At 43.3% G+C, this 12,075-nt stretch overlaps 1 protein-coding gene across 9 annotated transcripts in view; it reads right to left on the minus strand.

Moving 5' to 3' along the window:
• Window positions 1-12,075, minus strand: part of Sfmbt2 (Scm like with four mbt domains 2) — a 219,667-nt gene that overhangs the window by 45,625 nt on the left and 161,967 nt on the right. For all 9 annotated transcript variants that reach the window (XM_010621393.3, XM_019207097.2, XM_010621390.3 and 6 more), the window contains 2 exons: window positions 2,914-3,027; window positions 282-324 (listed from right to left, as the gene is read on the minus strand). In XM_010621393.3, the coding sequence (XP_010619695.1) occupies window positions 282-324; window positions 2,914-3,027 (157 nt within the window). The remainder of the gene's footprint in view (window positions 1-281; window positions 325-2,913; window positions 3,028-12,075) is intronic.

A 12,075-nucleotide genomic window follows, 5' to 3' on the forward strand; every position in this document is an offset into this window, starting at 1 on the left:
GGGGGGCACCAAGACCCCCTGCACAGAGCGCTGCCTCCGGCAGAGCGAGCTGGGTATCCTTCAAATCCAAGATGAAACAACGTGGGAAACGACCATCTGGACTGCTCCCGATTGATATAGGAGCAGGCACAGGGTTTCTGCACAGAGTGAGCGCACCAAGTAACATAGTGACACTTTCCAGTCACCTACACTACTGTGGTATTTGTTCACTAACCCCGACAAAACACTAGATGACATGTTATAGTTTATCATGCAGTTTGAAAGAAAGAAAAGCAACATACTGTTTTTCTGGCTGTACAACTGCAATCTTTTTCTTCTTTTGTGCTGTAAAATAGGCAAAAAAAAAAAGGGAGGGGGACACATACTGTTAGTAGGCCGGGCACTTTTTTTGTTGGTGGTGGTGGTGGTGGGGATGGAACCCAGGACATCTGTTCCGAGCTATATCCCCAGACACTTTCATGTTTTTATTTTGAGACAGGGCCTCTCTAAGTCACTAAGCTGCCCAGGCTGGGCTTGAACCTGCGATCCTCCTGCCACTGCCTCCCAGAGTGCTGGGATTACAGTCACATACCACCATCTGGTAAATGCAGCTTAAATCTAGCTTAGCATTTTGTTAAATGCCAATTTTAGGCTAACAATTTAAAAACTGAAAAGTTATTTCAGTCAAACTATATCACACATCAATTTCTTCTAACAGAAAACAGATAAAGATTCATCAGACATAAGAACCTAACAGAACTTAGTACTTTTAATTTTATCACTAGAGTCCTACTTTATTTTAAAATGTGCTTTTACTAAGAAAGAAAAGGAGAACATATATTGTACCTCACATAAATGCACATTGACATAAGTTGTAAACATGACAGTCTAGAGTAATTTTCTCCACAGAAATTGTGGTAAGGCAAACAGTGCTACCGTAATCATCCATCCCCATATTATCCTGAAGCTTCCATTTAAAATACTGAATTCCTGGGAGGATAGCTGGGAGCTGTCAGACAGGACTGACCGAATAATAACACAAACCAGTTCTAATTGATTAGCATCACCTTAACAAAGAGACCAGAGCTTTCGAAATCAATTCATGCAGACTCATATAATCTACTTTCTTCCAATGTAAGCACATAAATTAATTCCACCAAAACTTCTAAAGCTGTTAGCATCTGGCAGGCGAGAATTAGTGTTTATCTCCTTAAAACAAAATGTATGGGCAAGAAAGGAGTGTGCACGAATCAATAAGAGAAATACTCAATAAAATTCCACCCGTTCCTGAGTCCATTTGGTATCCAGTTCCCGTTGTTATTATGAAACCTGTAAACTTTTATGATCTCCAGGGTGGAAAGTGGGGAAGAAGAACCAGCCTAACTCGGTCCGACACACAGGGTGGAGAGGCCGGACTGTAAGGTACCTCGGTGAGGAGCCAAGCACAACAGGCCCGGAAGGGAAGTGCAGAATCAGGAGGAAACAGGACCATGTTCGCCTCTGCGACACATGGCTTTGCTCCAGCAGGACAGAAAACATGCAGCCTCCCATATTCATGTGAAGAAGGAAAGAAGGGACAGAGGACTCTAGGTCCCATCCAAGGGAATTGAGCCACAGTCCTGTGACAGCACCCAGGAAAGGTACCAAGGAGTCAGTCCAGTTGGAGTCACATCTCCCCTTCACTTTAAAGTGTTTCTAAAAATGTGAGTGTAGAACAATTATTCTAACCTTGAGGACATCCTCCTCTGTCCCCATTTAAATGAGTAATATTTTAGCTGGATGTGGTGGCACACGCCTGTAATCCCAGCACTCAGGAGGCTGAGGCAGGAGGATCCTGTGAGTTTGAGACCAGCCTGGGCTACATAGTGATTTCCAGGTCAGTCTCAACTACATAGTGAGACCCTGTCTTTAAAAAAAAATTAAATGAGTAATTTCTTAACCTGCTCAGCCAGTGCAGCCAATAGTCAAGTGTGAGAGTAATGACCCAGACACTGCCCTCAGTGAACACTGAGTAGAGGGACCTTCAAAATCTGCAGCCATCAGGAAATGCGATGCCAATGCTGTGACGGGATTTTGATTCCATCTGTGTCTTGAGAATGCACAGAAGCCTACTGCAGAACGGGGCGGTAGTACAGCTGGCACAGAAATTCCACAAAGAAAATATTAGGGGTATGATCCCTTCACTACAAAGCTGAAACCCACTATCTTTAAAGGACTCAAACTTTTAAGTGATATCTTTACTACACATTAGTGTAGAATAATAAATGCAAAGATTTCTTGGGCCTGATGATTCGTAAGCAGCACCATTTGATGGCAACGACCTACAGCAACATATGCTAAAGCCACTGCTGCAGGAGTCTAAACATGCAGAGAGTGGGTGTGCGCACTGCTGGACTGTGAAAGTATTAATGTTGGTTTTATTTGGTTTCCGCGGTCAAAAGGCTATGAGTGAATATACTTTCTAAAGTACAGTTGAAATCCCACTGATTATGTGTTACGAGTATGTTCAGCACTGTATTTGGAAATATGTAATTTACTAGAACCAAGTATGATGCTTTAAGAGGAAAATGCACGACAAAGGTTACCTCTTTCTAAGAAATGATAATATAAAACTATGGTATCTAATTGAAAAATTTCCAAGCAAAATAATGGGTACGTGCAAAACTGGAGAGGGAATTTCTGGTCTTTTTTTCCTTCTGCATTTCTCTGTGACCTTCAGTTGCCTCGTTGCAACTTACTGTGTCTACCTGTGAAATTCAGCCAAACATTCATCTCAAGCAGATTATTAAAGGACAACTGAGACACCAAAAATATTGGTGCTCTTTGGGACATCTAAGACATTTGTCCTTTATATTTCTATTCTTTTAAAATAAAACTGTCCACTTGTTTGCCAAGATCACAGGTGTTCCCCACTACCTCGCTGGTAACACTTACAGACTGTTTTGTGCGGTGTAGTCAAGGGGTAAGCATTTGCTTCACACCAGCCCACTGGGAAGACGTCCATGGATTCCACATCAACAATGACCTCTGGAACAGGAGTCTGCAGACCTGCATTAGAAGAAACCAAGACAACAGTTACCAACAAAAAAACAGAAGGAAACAAAAATAATACAGCGTTGGCTGAGACGTTTCTTTTAATTCTTACAGAAGGAGAGCTACAATATGGAAGGCATTACTAGGGAGTCTGTAGCCTCCTACAGATACAAATACTTGAATTATAAAACAGTAAGAATATGAGAAGTTTTAAATAAAATGGGAGTTTAGAAAAAAAAGAGATAGCGCCATCTGAAAATGAGGAAGGAGGAAGGACTCTAGGAAGATGAAGCTGCAGCCAGAGATGCTGGACGAGGGACCACGTGTCTGTCCTTCTGAAGAGTTACCTGTGAAGCTGAGCAATGTGTTGGCTCTCCGGCTGGGGGTCATGGGTTTGTGTGTTTGCCACCGTGAACGCTCCATCCAACTCCGAGCAAAGAGACACTTTTAACTCCAAGTCAAACTCTGCAGCTAAAAGCAACTACTACACATGGTACCACAGAGCAGAGATGAGCAGTTTCTCCAGGGAACTTGGTGACTTATCAGCTTGATGGAGTTGCTCATTCTGAACTCTGTGGTCCGGCCCAGTTGTCACATGAAAGTTGCTTCTATAGTAATGCCTTTTTACTTGGATCTGCCTACTCCATCACATCCTGTTCCACAAACACAACCAGGCTGCACGATGGACCAGCACCGCAGCTGAGCAACTCTGAAAATGACTGGAGATCTGCACGCGACAAACAGCGAAAGTTTCAAGGAGCACTGGTTATGAGAAGAACAAATTTGGAACCCAGCCCAACCAATTCCAAGAAGAAAGTCTATACTAAATCAGTAGTTCTTAGGAAAAACCCCTTGAGAGAAGAACCCTTAAACTGAGAATCCCAAGGTAAGAGCTCTATTAACAGTGACTCTTGGGCACTGACGACAGTAAATCTGGTGTCCTTTAGTTTCTTCACTGAGAACCAATATGAAAACCTCACAGAAAACCCCATCGACAGCCACGTCATTACGAGATGCCTGATGAGGGCTCAGTAGGATTCTCATCCTCCTCCAGAAAACCTAACTTAAGTAAGCTAAAGACCAACAACCAAAACCAAAACGGATCTAACTCCAATGGTGGGTCCGCGTCCCCCACCTTCTTCTCACCACACAGCAGTTATCCCGAGAACTGAACAGATTATTTCATGAAGGCTCCTCATTTGGTGTCAAGACAATCCTGTGCATCAGTGACTGTAAAGTGCCTGCAACACACTGACAGCAGCTATTTTTACATACATAGCTTACATCGTAAGTCACTTGGCATTTTTCATTGGTTCTCAAAGAAATGAACTGTCAGGGCTAACAATCCCAACTTTCCACATGTTTCATTCTATGATTTGAAGGCTGTGTAAGTTGAAGGAATTAAAGACTGTTTCTAGAGCCTATTTTTCAAAAAAGGTGAATGAATGGAAACCATGTCTGGCTGGTATTGTATAATTCAATCAATTTTTAACCTAATTGCCAAAGGAATCATCAAATAAGCAACAATCATTATGTTCAAAACAGAAAAAAGTAAAGAAATTTTAGTAGCCTCAAGTAACTTTGGCCATTCTAATGCATTCACAATTCACTGAGGGTCCAACAAAAGGGCCATGAGAATGTTTCCCCTCACATTAGGTCATTTCTCTTCTCCTCAGACTCCTAACAACAGTCTTTGTTTCTTCGCTACTTACCAATTTTGCAAGCAGATTAAATTCAACCACCAAAAGCATTTATACTTTCAGATTTATATTTAGCTACAAATAAGATTTTCAAGGTCATTAAGAACCGTTCTTCAAAAGGGAGCATAAACATTACAGCTTAACGCTCCTTACTACATTATGACTTTCATCTTTCACTGCCCTGCTGGTTCAAACATCTCATCACATTACTGCGTCACTATATACACTTCTGTATAATGTATACATTAGTATGTCACTATGGCTGTCTTCACCACACTGTAAAATTCCTTGATCATGCTTTCCATTGCACTAAACAGGATTTACGAGCTGAGAGGTGTCAGCCACCTTTCCTTAAGAAAGTTAGAGTCCGGCCAGGGATGTATCTCAGCAGTGCTGTGCCTGCTTGGCAAGCACAAGGTCCTAAATTCAATCCCTGGTACTGAGGTGGGGGGAGCTATAGTCTAGTCTTCCTCCCACCCCAAATCTAGCTTTCAAAGGCATCTGTTAAATAAGGATGGATGAAAAAATGGGTTATCACTCAGGAAAGTTTTTATCTTTATACAAAGTCTTTATCTCCTCTTATAACCTTCAGAATCTAAACATCTCTGGCTAGCTTCAGGATAATCTCTCAAAGAAAACTCATTATTCTCTAAATTTGAGCCCCAATACCTTAAAAGTAATTTCTAAAACTGCACATAGTGCTGTTCCTTCAACTTTGGTAGTTCTTTTAGGACTACCAAAAGGTATATATGCAAAGCTTGATGCCTGACCAATGCAATCTTTTTACTTACATTTTATAGAAAAAAATCCTTATACAACAACACTATAGAATACTCAGTCTTTGTCTCTGTTCAAACTGTATCATATCAGTATAGATTCTACTTGTGCACACTTACTCAGAAACCTCATCTCAGAATCAATCAGGAAGCCAATATCTCCATCTATGGGAACGTGCTTAAATAAAGTAAGGTATGTATTTAAAATACTGGACTATTCTGTACCTACAAAAAGAATGACAAATGTCTTTATTTACTTATAGTTGAAGATCTCCAAGACGTATTGGGGAATAACAAAAGGCGAGGCATATAAAGGATGCTGTGATTTACTTAAAAAGGGGAAACAATATATTTAATATATGCATTAAATAAATCTTGGAGGAAATGCAAAATATCAACATAGTGGAAGTCTGTTCAGAAAGTAGCAAGGCAGACAGAAAATGGGGAGTCCGTGCGATGGAGGGAAAATCTAATCAAAAATACTTTATACTTTTTATGCTTTTGGGAATGAGTTACTGTTTTACAACCACAATCTCTTCAATGCCCAGAATATTAACAGCACAACAAAAAATATTCAGAGAAGAAAGGAAGTCTCATACATAAATATGGTATTTCTACTGAAGTCAGATTAATGAAAGGTGAGTAACCATAAAAGAAAATAAAACATAACTGAAATGAATCATTCACTGTTAAAAAGAAGTCTCTGTACTAAAAAAAGATAAAATGTATGTGCATATATACTTGTGAGCATCACCCTGGAACGTAAACTGTTTTGCAGTTTCCAATCTCTTGAGAACTTGGTCTCTGCATCAGCGGTTCTCAAAGTTCTATTTGCCCTTGAAATTGAAGGAACTTTGAATCACAGCTCAGTCCAACCAATGAGACAGGTCAGTGCGTTTCAGTTAGTTACCTATTCTGCCCAAAACATGAGGGTGAAAAGAGGAAATGACTTCGGAGGAAACTTTAGAGTCTTCTCAAGAGCACGTTCCTATCAAATTCCTAAAGCTGTATAATTACTTGTCTTCCAACAAATCACGGAAGAGAGGGCAAACAGGACTGGAATCGAGGGTAGAAATGGCACTGGGTACCACAGGTGAGGCGGATACGAGTGAGTAAGCCAACCCGCCAGGAAGGTAAATGATTCTCATTTACTGCAGTGACGGAGGCAGAAGTACCGCTTCATCTCAGTTAAAAGCTGGGCCGGGAGGAAAGGGAAGAAATGCTTTAGGGAACAAGTTCGCCTTGTTTAATATCCTCCTTCTAAGTTCAAGGGCACAGCGGGTATTGACAAGCTCAAGTCTGAGATGAAAAGGGAAAACATGAGAATAATGAAAACTGGGACCTGGACACCTACTCAGCCCTGTGCGGATGCCAATCTATAAGGCAGTGGGCAGCCCTACAGCCATGCTCCGAAGGAACAAAAGAGCTGGGCACAACTGTGCCTCGCAAGAAAACAACAGAAATGGGACTAAAGGTGGGAATGGGGATGAGAAGCACGGAGAAACTCCCACGAGAGCAAACGCTCACCGCGCGTACCGTAGCCCAGACACATCCCGAGCGTGTAATTCCCGTCACAGCCCTAAAATACAGACTATTCCCATTCTCACCAAGACCAGCCAGTCAGTGCAAGATGCAGGACTGGAACTGGGTGAGCAAGCTCTGGAGTCTTGTACGGCATCCGAGGCGGGCAGAGCTCAGGTCTTACCCTTGTTCCTTTACTCGGAGAATGTCCTACACAGCACCTCTCTCCGTTCCATGAGAGCCACGTAACCCATCTGCAGAATTCCCATTATGAGGTGGCTGCTCTCTCCTGAAGAAGCCAGATCAGAAGCTTTGTCTCTAGGTGTTCTGCCTTTGGAGAACATGGTCACCAGAAGTCACACTTCATCACAATTACAACTAGAAACCCCAAACTGTGTTTCCTCTGCAAAGCCTTCTGAAGAAGTGAGCACCAGCCTTTCATCAACGGCCTTCCAGAATAATTCCCACTCTACAAAAGACAGCTAGAGCTAAAAATGGAGGGGGGGGGTGTAGCTCAGTGGTAGAGCACTTGCCAAACATGCACAAGGCCAGCGCCACAAAAATCAAAAGCAAAACAAACAAAACAGAACCAGTTCTATCGCCAGTCAAGAAGAGCCTATCAAAATATCAACTTGCAGAACAAAATAAATATTTGTTCATATGAACAACCTCTTCCCACAGGTGCTTGAGGGCCACCTTCTTCATCTGTTTAGGAAATGTTGCTCCCGTTCCACCCCTCAGTGTTTCGTGTGGGCCATGCCTCTCTTTCCAGATGTTAAAACACCCACACTGGTTTAAAATACAATTATTTTCACATTTGCATTTTCTCTTGATTCATTCTTTGTAAGTGTCTACAAAGTGGGTATCTAATCACCTGACTTCTTCCACAAATCATGGAAAGGCTCATGAGGCTGTTTTCTGCATCTCTCCTCCTAAACACAGGAGGATGGTGTTATGGCTTGGATTTAGATGCCTCCTCAAACATCTACGTGCTCATAGGAAGGGCTTTTGAAAGGTGGGTGTGTGATTGCGGGTGTGTAATGTTGGATTAGGGTGTCTGACTATGGATTAAGGCTATAACTGAATTAGTGCATTGGTCGGTTTAGCATAGTAATGGGAAAGCCTATTCTGGGTGTGGGTGGCATCAACCAAAAGGTTTGTATCCTAGATGGGATAAAAAGGAAAGGGAAATTTGTTGCTGCCTCACTTCGACTCACTGCTTACCACTTTCTGCCTACCCTGCCACGGGCTGTTTCACCACTGCCACGCCCCTTTGCCATCCTGCCTTACCTTGGAGCCATCTGACTATGACTGTGAGCGGAAGTAACCCTTTCCTTCTTTAACTTTGATGTTAGGCATTTGTCCCAGCAATGAGAAAACTAAGACAGATGGCTCCAACAGGTTTCTCTGAGCCATAGAAACTCTGACCACCCCACTTACTAGAATGGTTTTACAAACTCATACATGTAAGAATCATCTGGGAAGGGCAATTTTAAAACACAGTTCACAGTTCAGTGCTCTTAGGGCCTTGGATGCACTAAGTCTATGGTGAACCCCACTGTTGATGTGATGTGGGGTGATTTGGTGGAAATGAGCCAAGTATGTGCAAAAAAAATGATCAAGGCATTTGTGAAGTCAGCTTAGAAGTATGAAGTATCTCACTGTCCCCAAATACACTGGCAAAACAGTAGTTTGTAAGAGACAGCATCTGAAATGGCCTTTTGTTCAGAAACCTGCATTTGATTTATCCCTCACACTTACTTAGCAAGCGGAGGGCATCAGAGGATGTTTCGTATGAACACCACGTTGCCTGAGATGCAAAAACAGGACTGAAGCTCTGTGTGCTGGCTGATAGCTCCAATAACAGTAGAAGGATGTTCAGAGACACCTTGAGAAATCCTTTCAAATGGTGTTTAGGGCCCTGCAGGGTGGCTAATCGGCAAAGAAAATGTGTCCCTAATAAAATATTACAAACAGCTTCCATTTACTGAGCATTCCTATCATATGACAAGCATGACTCTGTAGATACTTTCTCAATTGATACCCACAGTCACATCGTAAGGTCAGCTCTACCCTCAAACACACTTTACAGAGGTGTCCAATATAAGAACGGTCTGCGAACTCAGAAAGCACCCGGGAGCTTCCATCCGGGGAGATGGAGCTCAGTGCCGTGCTGCAGAGGTTAAGTCCTCAATCCGTAGGAAACAGACACACTGAATGCTAGACTACGTTTTACACAGATAACTCTTAGAGCCCCTGGGAGATGGCAGAAGGAGCAGTTGGGAGATGTCTGTAATTATACAAATGAAGGATGAAGACCTTGAGACTGAAATGACAGACGGGTTGGGGGAGACGAAATGAACAAAATTCTAGAGCCTCTACCTTAGAGGACTCTGGGGTTTCCAACTTGGGTGAAACAATGGTTCTGTTGGGTCAGGCAAGACCCTCAAGGAGAAGAGCAGATTTAGGGGTTACATTTATGCAGATGTCCACGTGGACATGTTGTATAGACAGAGGAAGAGAGGAGGAGAACGTGTCTGCTATGAGAGTCGTGTACTCAGACTCATCAACACAAAACAATCTGAAGTCACAGGGAAAGATGAGACTTCACATGGGCCGGGAAGAACCTGGGAACTCACCTTAGGATGAAGAGATCCAGGAAGACAAACCTGCCCGCCCAAGGTTCTGGGGGAGAGGGAGGAGAGACTTTGAAGGAGGGGTGGACGAAAGTCAAATGCTGCAAACAGTACGGGATTGGACACAACCTCAAGATGGCAAATTACAAACGATCACAGAGAAATGTGCACAGAAGAAAACATCACAGTAACACAAAAGAATCATCCAACCAAAACAAGAGTTGGAGAATATGCACTAACTCTCTTACCTAAACATAAAGAAAAAAAAAATGCCCACCATCCTCCTGCCATCCCTGGCAAGAACACAAGCAAACTTTGCAGGGGGAAGAGGCCCAGCCAGACCGGGCAGTTTCTCCAGCACATCGCTTGCTGCACTTCAGCCTTGAAGGGTGGAGAAATGGAAGCAAGTGGAGAAAAGAAAGCCCACCCTGCCGTGTACTCAGGGACCATGTCCCTGCAGTGAAAAAGTACAGACACGATCAGGTAAATCGGAAAATGCCACTGGACAATTCCAAACTGCAGGCCTTTCTTCAGATGGGAAAGGGCAAAAGAATCACGTGTTCTCCAACTGTCACTATCTGTTGTATTTATAGCCAGCTTTGCTAATATTCTACAGACTTAACGAGCCTCTACATTGCTTCTGGTGGCATTCGTGAAACTCAGAGGCAACACAGGAACCAGACTCACAGGTGCTGTGCCAGGCAATGTGGAACTGTTCAGGAGCTTTAAAACCTCACTGTTCGACGCTATCCCTACCACAGATGCACAGACTGAAGATTAAAGAACGTGTTTTGTCATCATTTATTATTAAAATTTTTTTTCTAATTTTCATTTCAGAGGGCAGCAGAAAAAGGATCATAGGAGAAATTCTGATATTTCCCAACAGATTTGAGGACTTCAAGTCTTCTTTAGGGCACGCGTGTGTGTGTTCACCGTTTTTAACAAACTACAATGGCAAGAGACTGAATGAAAAACCCTACAGGGATGCTGCTCTGGCCACATGTTCAAAGTGTGAAAATACTACAGCAAATTCCCCTCCTGTTTTAACTGACAACAAGGCTTTGGACCACAAAACTGAATTTTGTGGCTCACCTTCTAGAGCTGTCTTCAAAAATTTCTGTAGGCAACAACTAAGACAGTTAAATAACTCCGTGGTAATGTTCCCTGCAAATCATCATTTTATGATGCAAGAGGAACTCCTGCCCAAGGTAACATGTTTAATATTCAGAAATATAGAGCATATCAAATATCTGCTTAGGTGGAGGAAACTAATACGAGTCATCAGGTGGATACAAAAAATAATGGAATATTAACCAGCTTCTTCTGTGGGTCTGAAACTGTCTTACGTGATTTCCATGAGAAAGTCACCCTAATGCACTCATCATAGGAGGCAGGGATGATTTTTGCCCACTTTATGAATAGGACTCTGAGGCGCTGCTCTGCCATCCAACACTGAAGTGGGACCCACCCCAGCAGCACTTCAGGGCACTGAGTTCACCTGGAGAGCTCCAAGGCCACGTCACCTCACACCCTCCAGGTGGAAGCTCCAGAGGTGGTAAGAACTCTGTGGGGAGCAGTGGTCTGCCTCAACCACACAGAGCAGTGGGCCGACAGGTGTGATTTCACGATTCCGCCTTCACAGACACTGGACCCTGCTGGCTTCCCCACTCCCGTCCCTGCCGCACCCGACTTGAGAGTCCCCTAGGGATACTGCATGAAGCCCGATGACAAAGACCCCGCTGCAGTCTCCTCTTAGCCCTTACCATCACAGCCTCCAGGAAGCAGCCTGGTACACCACCACACCTCTCTCTGGACCCTTACAACTGTCTCTTCCTCTTGTTTCCTGGGAACTGTGCTGACCGTTATCTCAGTCCAAGCCCCCGCTACAGTATCAAGGTGATCGCCATGACAGAAATAAGGAAACTGGGACTCACGACCAAGAAATTCGCTCTGTAGCCACCAGCCTGTACTCGGCCAGTTCTGTCCAGCCCCAAATCGTTGTGAATATGGCTGTCCTCTGGCACTTCAGCTTTTTTGCAGACTCCGCAAATGACGGGAATTTTGTACCTGTTTGCCTGGAAAAACCCAGATCAGGCATGTAGACCCGGGGCTCCGCAGAGTCTCTGCATTTAAAAACACCTACATGGTCTGTGACCCCATATATTCTGTAGCTTCTGGTCGGACTCCAGTGTCCAAATTCTAGCCACCAGCTACCCACTTGCACTGGAAATCCCTGCCCGTATGTGAAAACACAACTGTCTTAAATTCAAATGCGTACTTCTTTCTAAATCTTGTCTTCCTGTCTACGAGTTCCTTCAACTATGGCTTCTCTACCTTCCAGTCAGCTAGAATTAAAATCTCAATAGCAAATGTGACATCTGCTCCTAACTATTCACCTCACAAGTCTGTTTTTTTTTTTTTTTTTTTTTT

The sequence above is a fragment of the Fukomys damarensis genome, unplaced genomic scaffold (genome assembly GCF_012274545.1).
Source record: "Fukomys damarensis isolate Sample0158 unplaced genomic scaffold, DMR_v1.0_HiC HiC_scaffold_10, whole genome shotgun sequence".
Taxonomy (NCBI): Eukaryota; Metazoa; Chordata; class Mammalia; order Rodentia; family Bathyergidae; genus Fukomys; species Fukomys damarensis.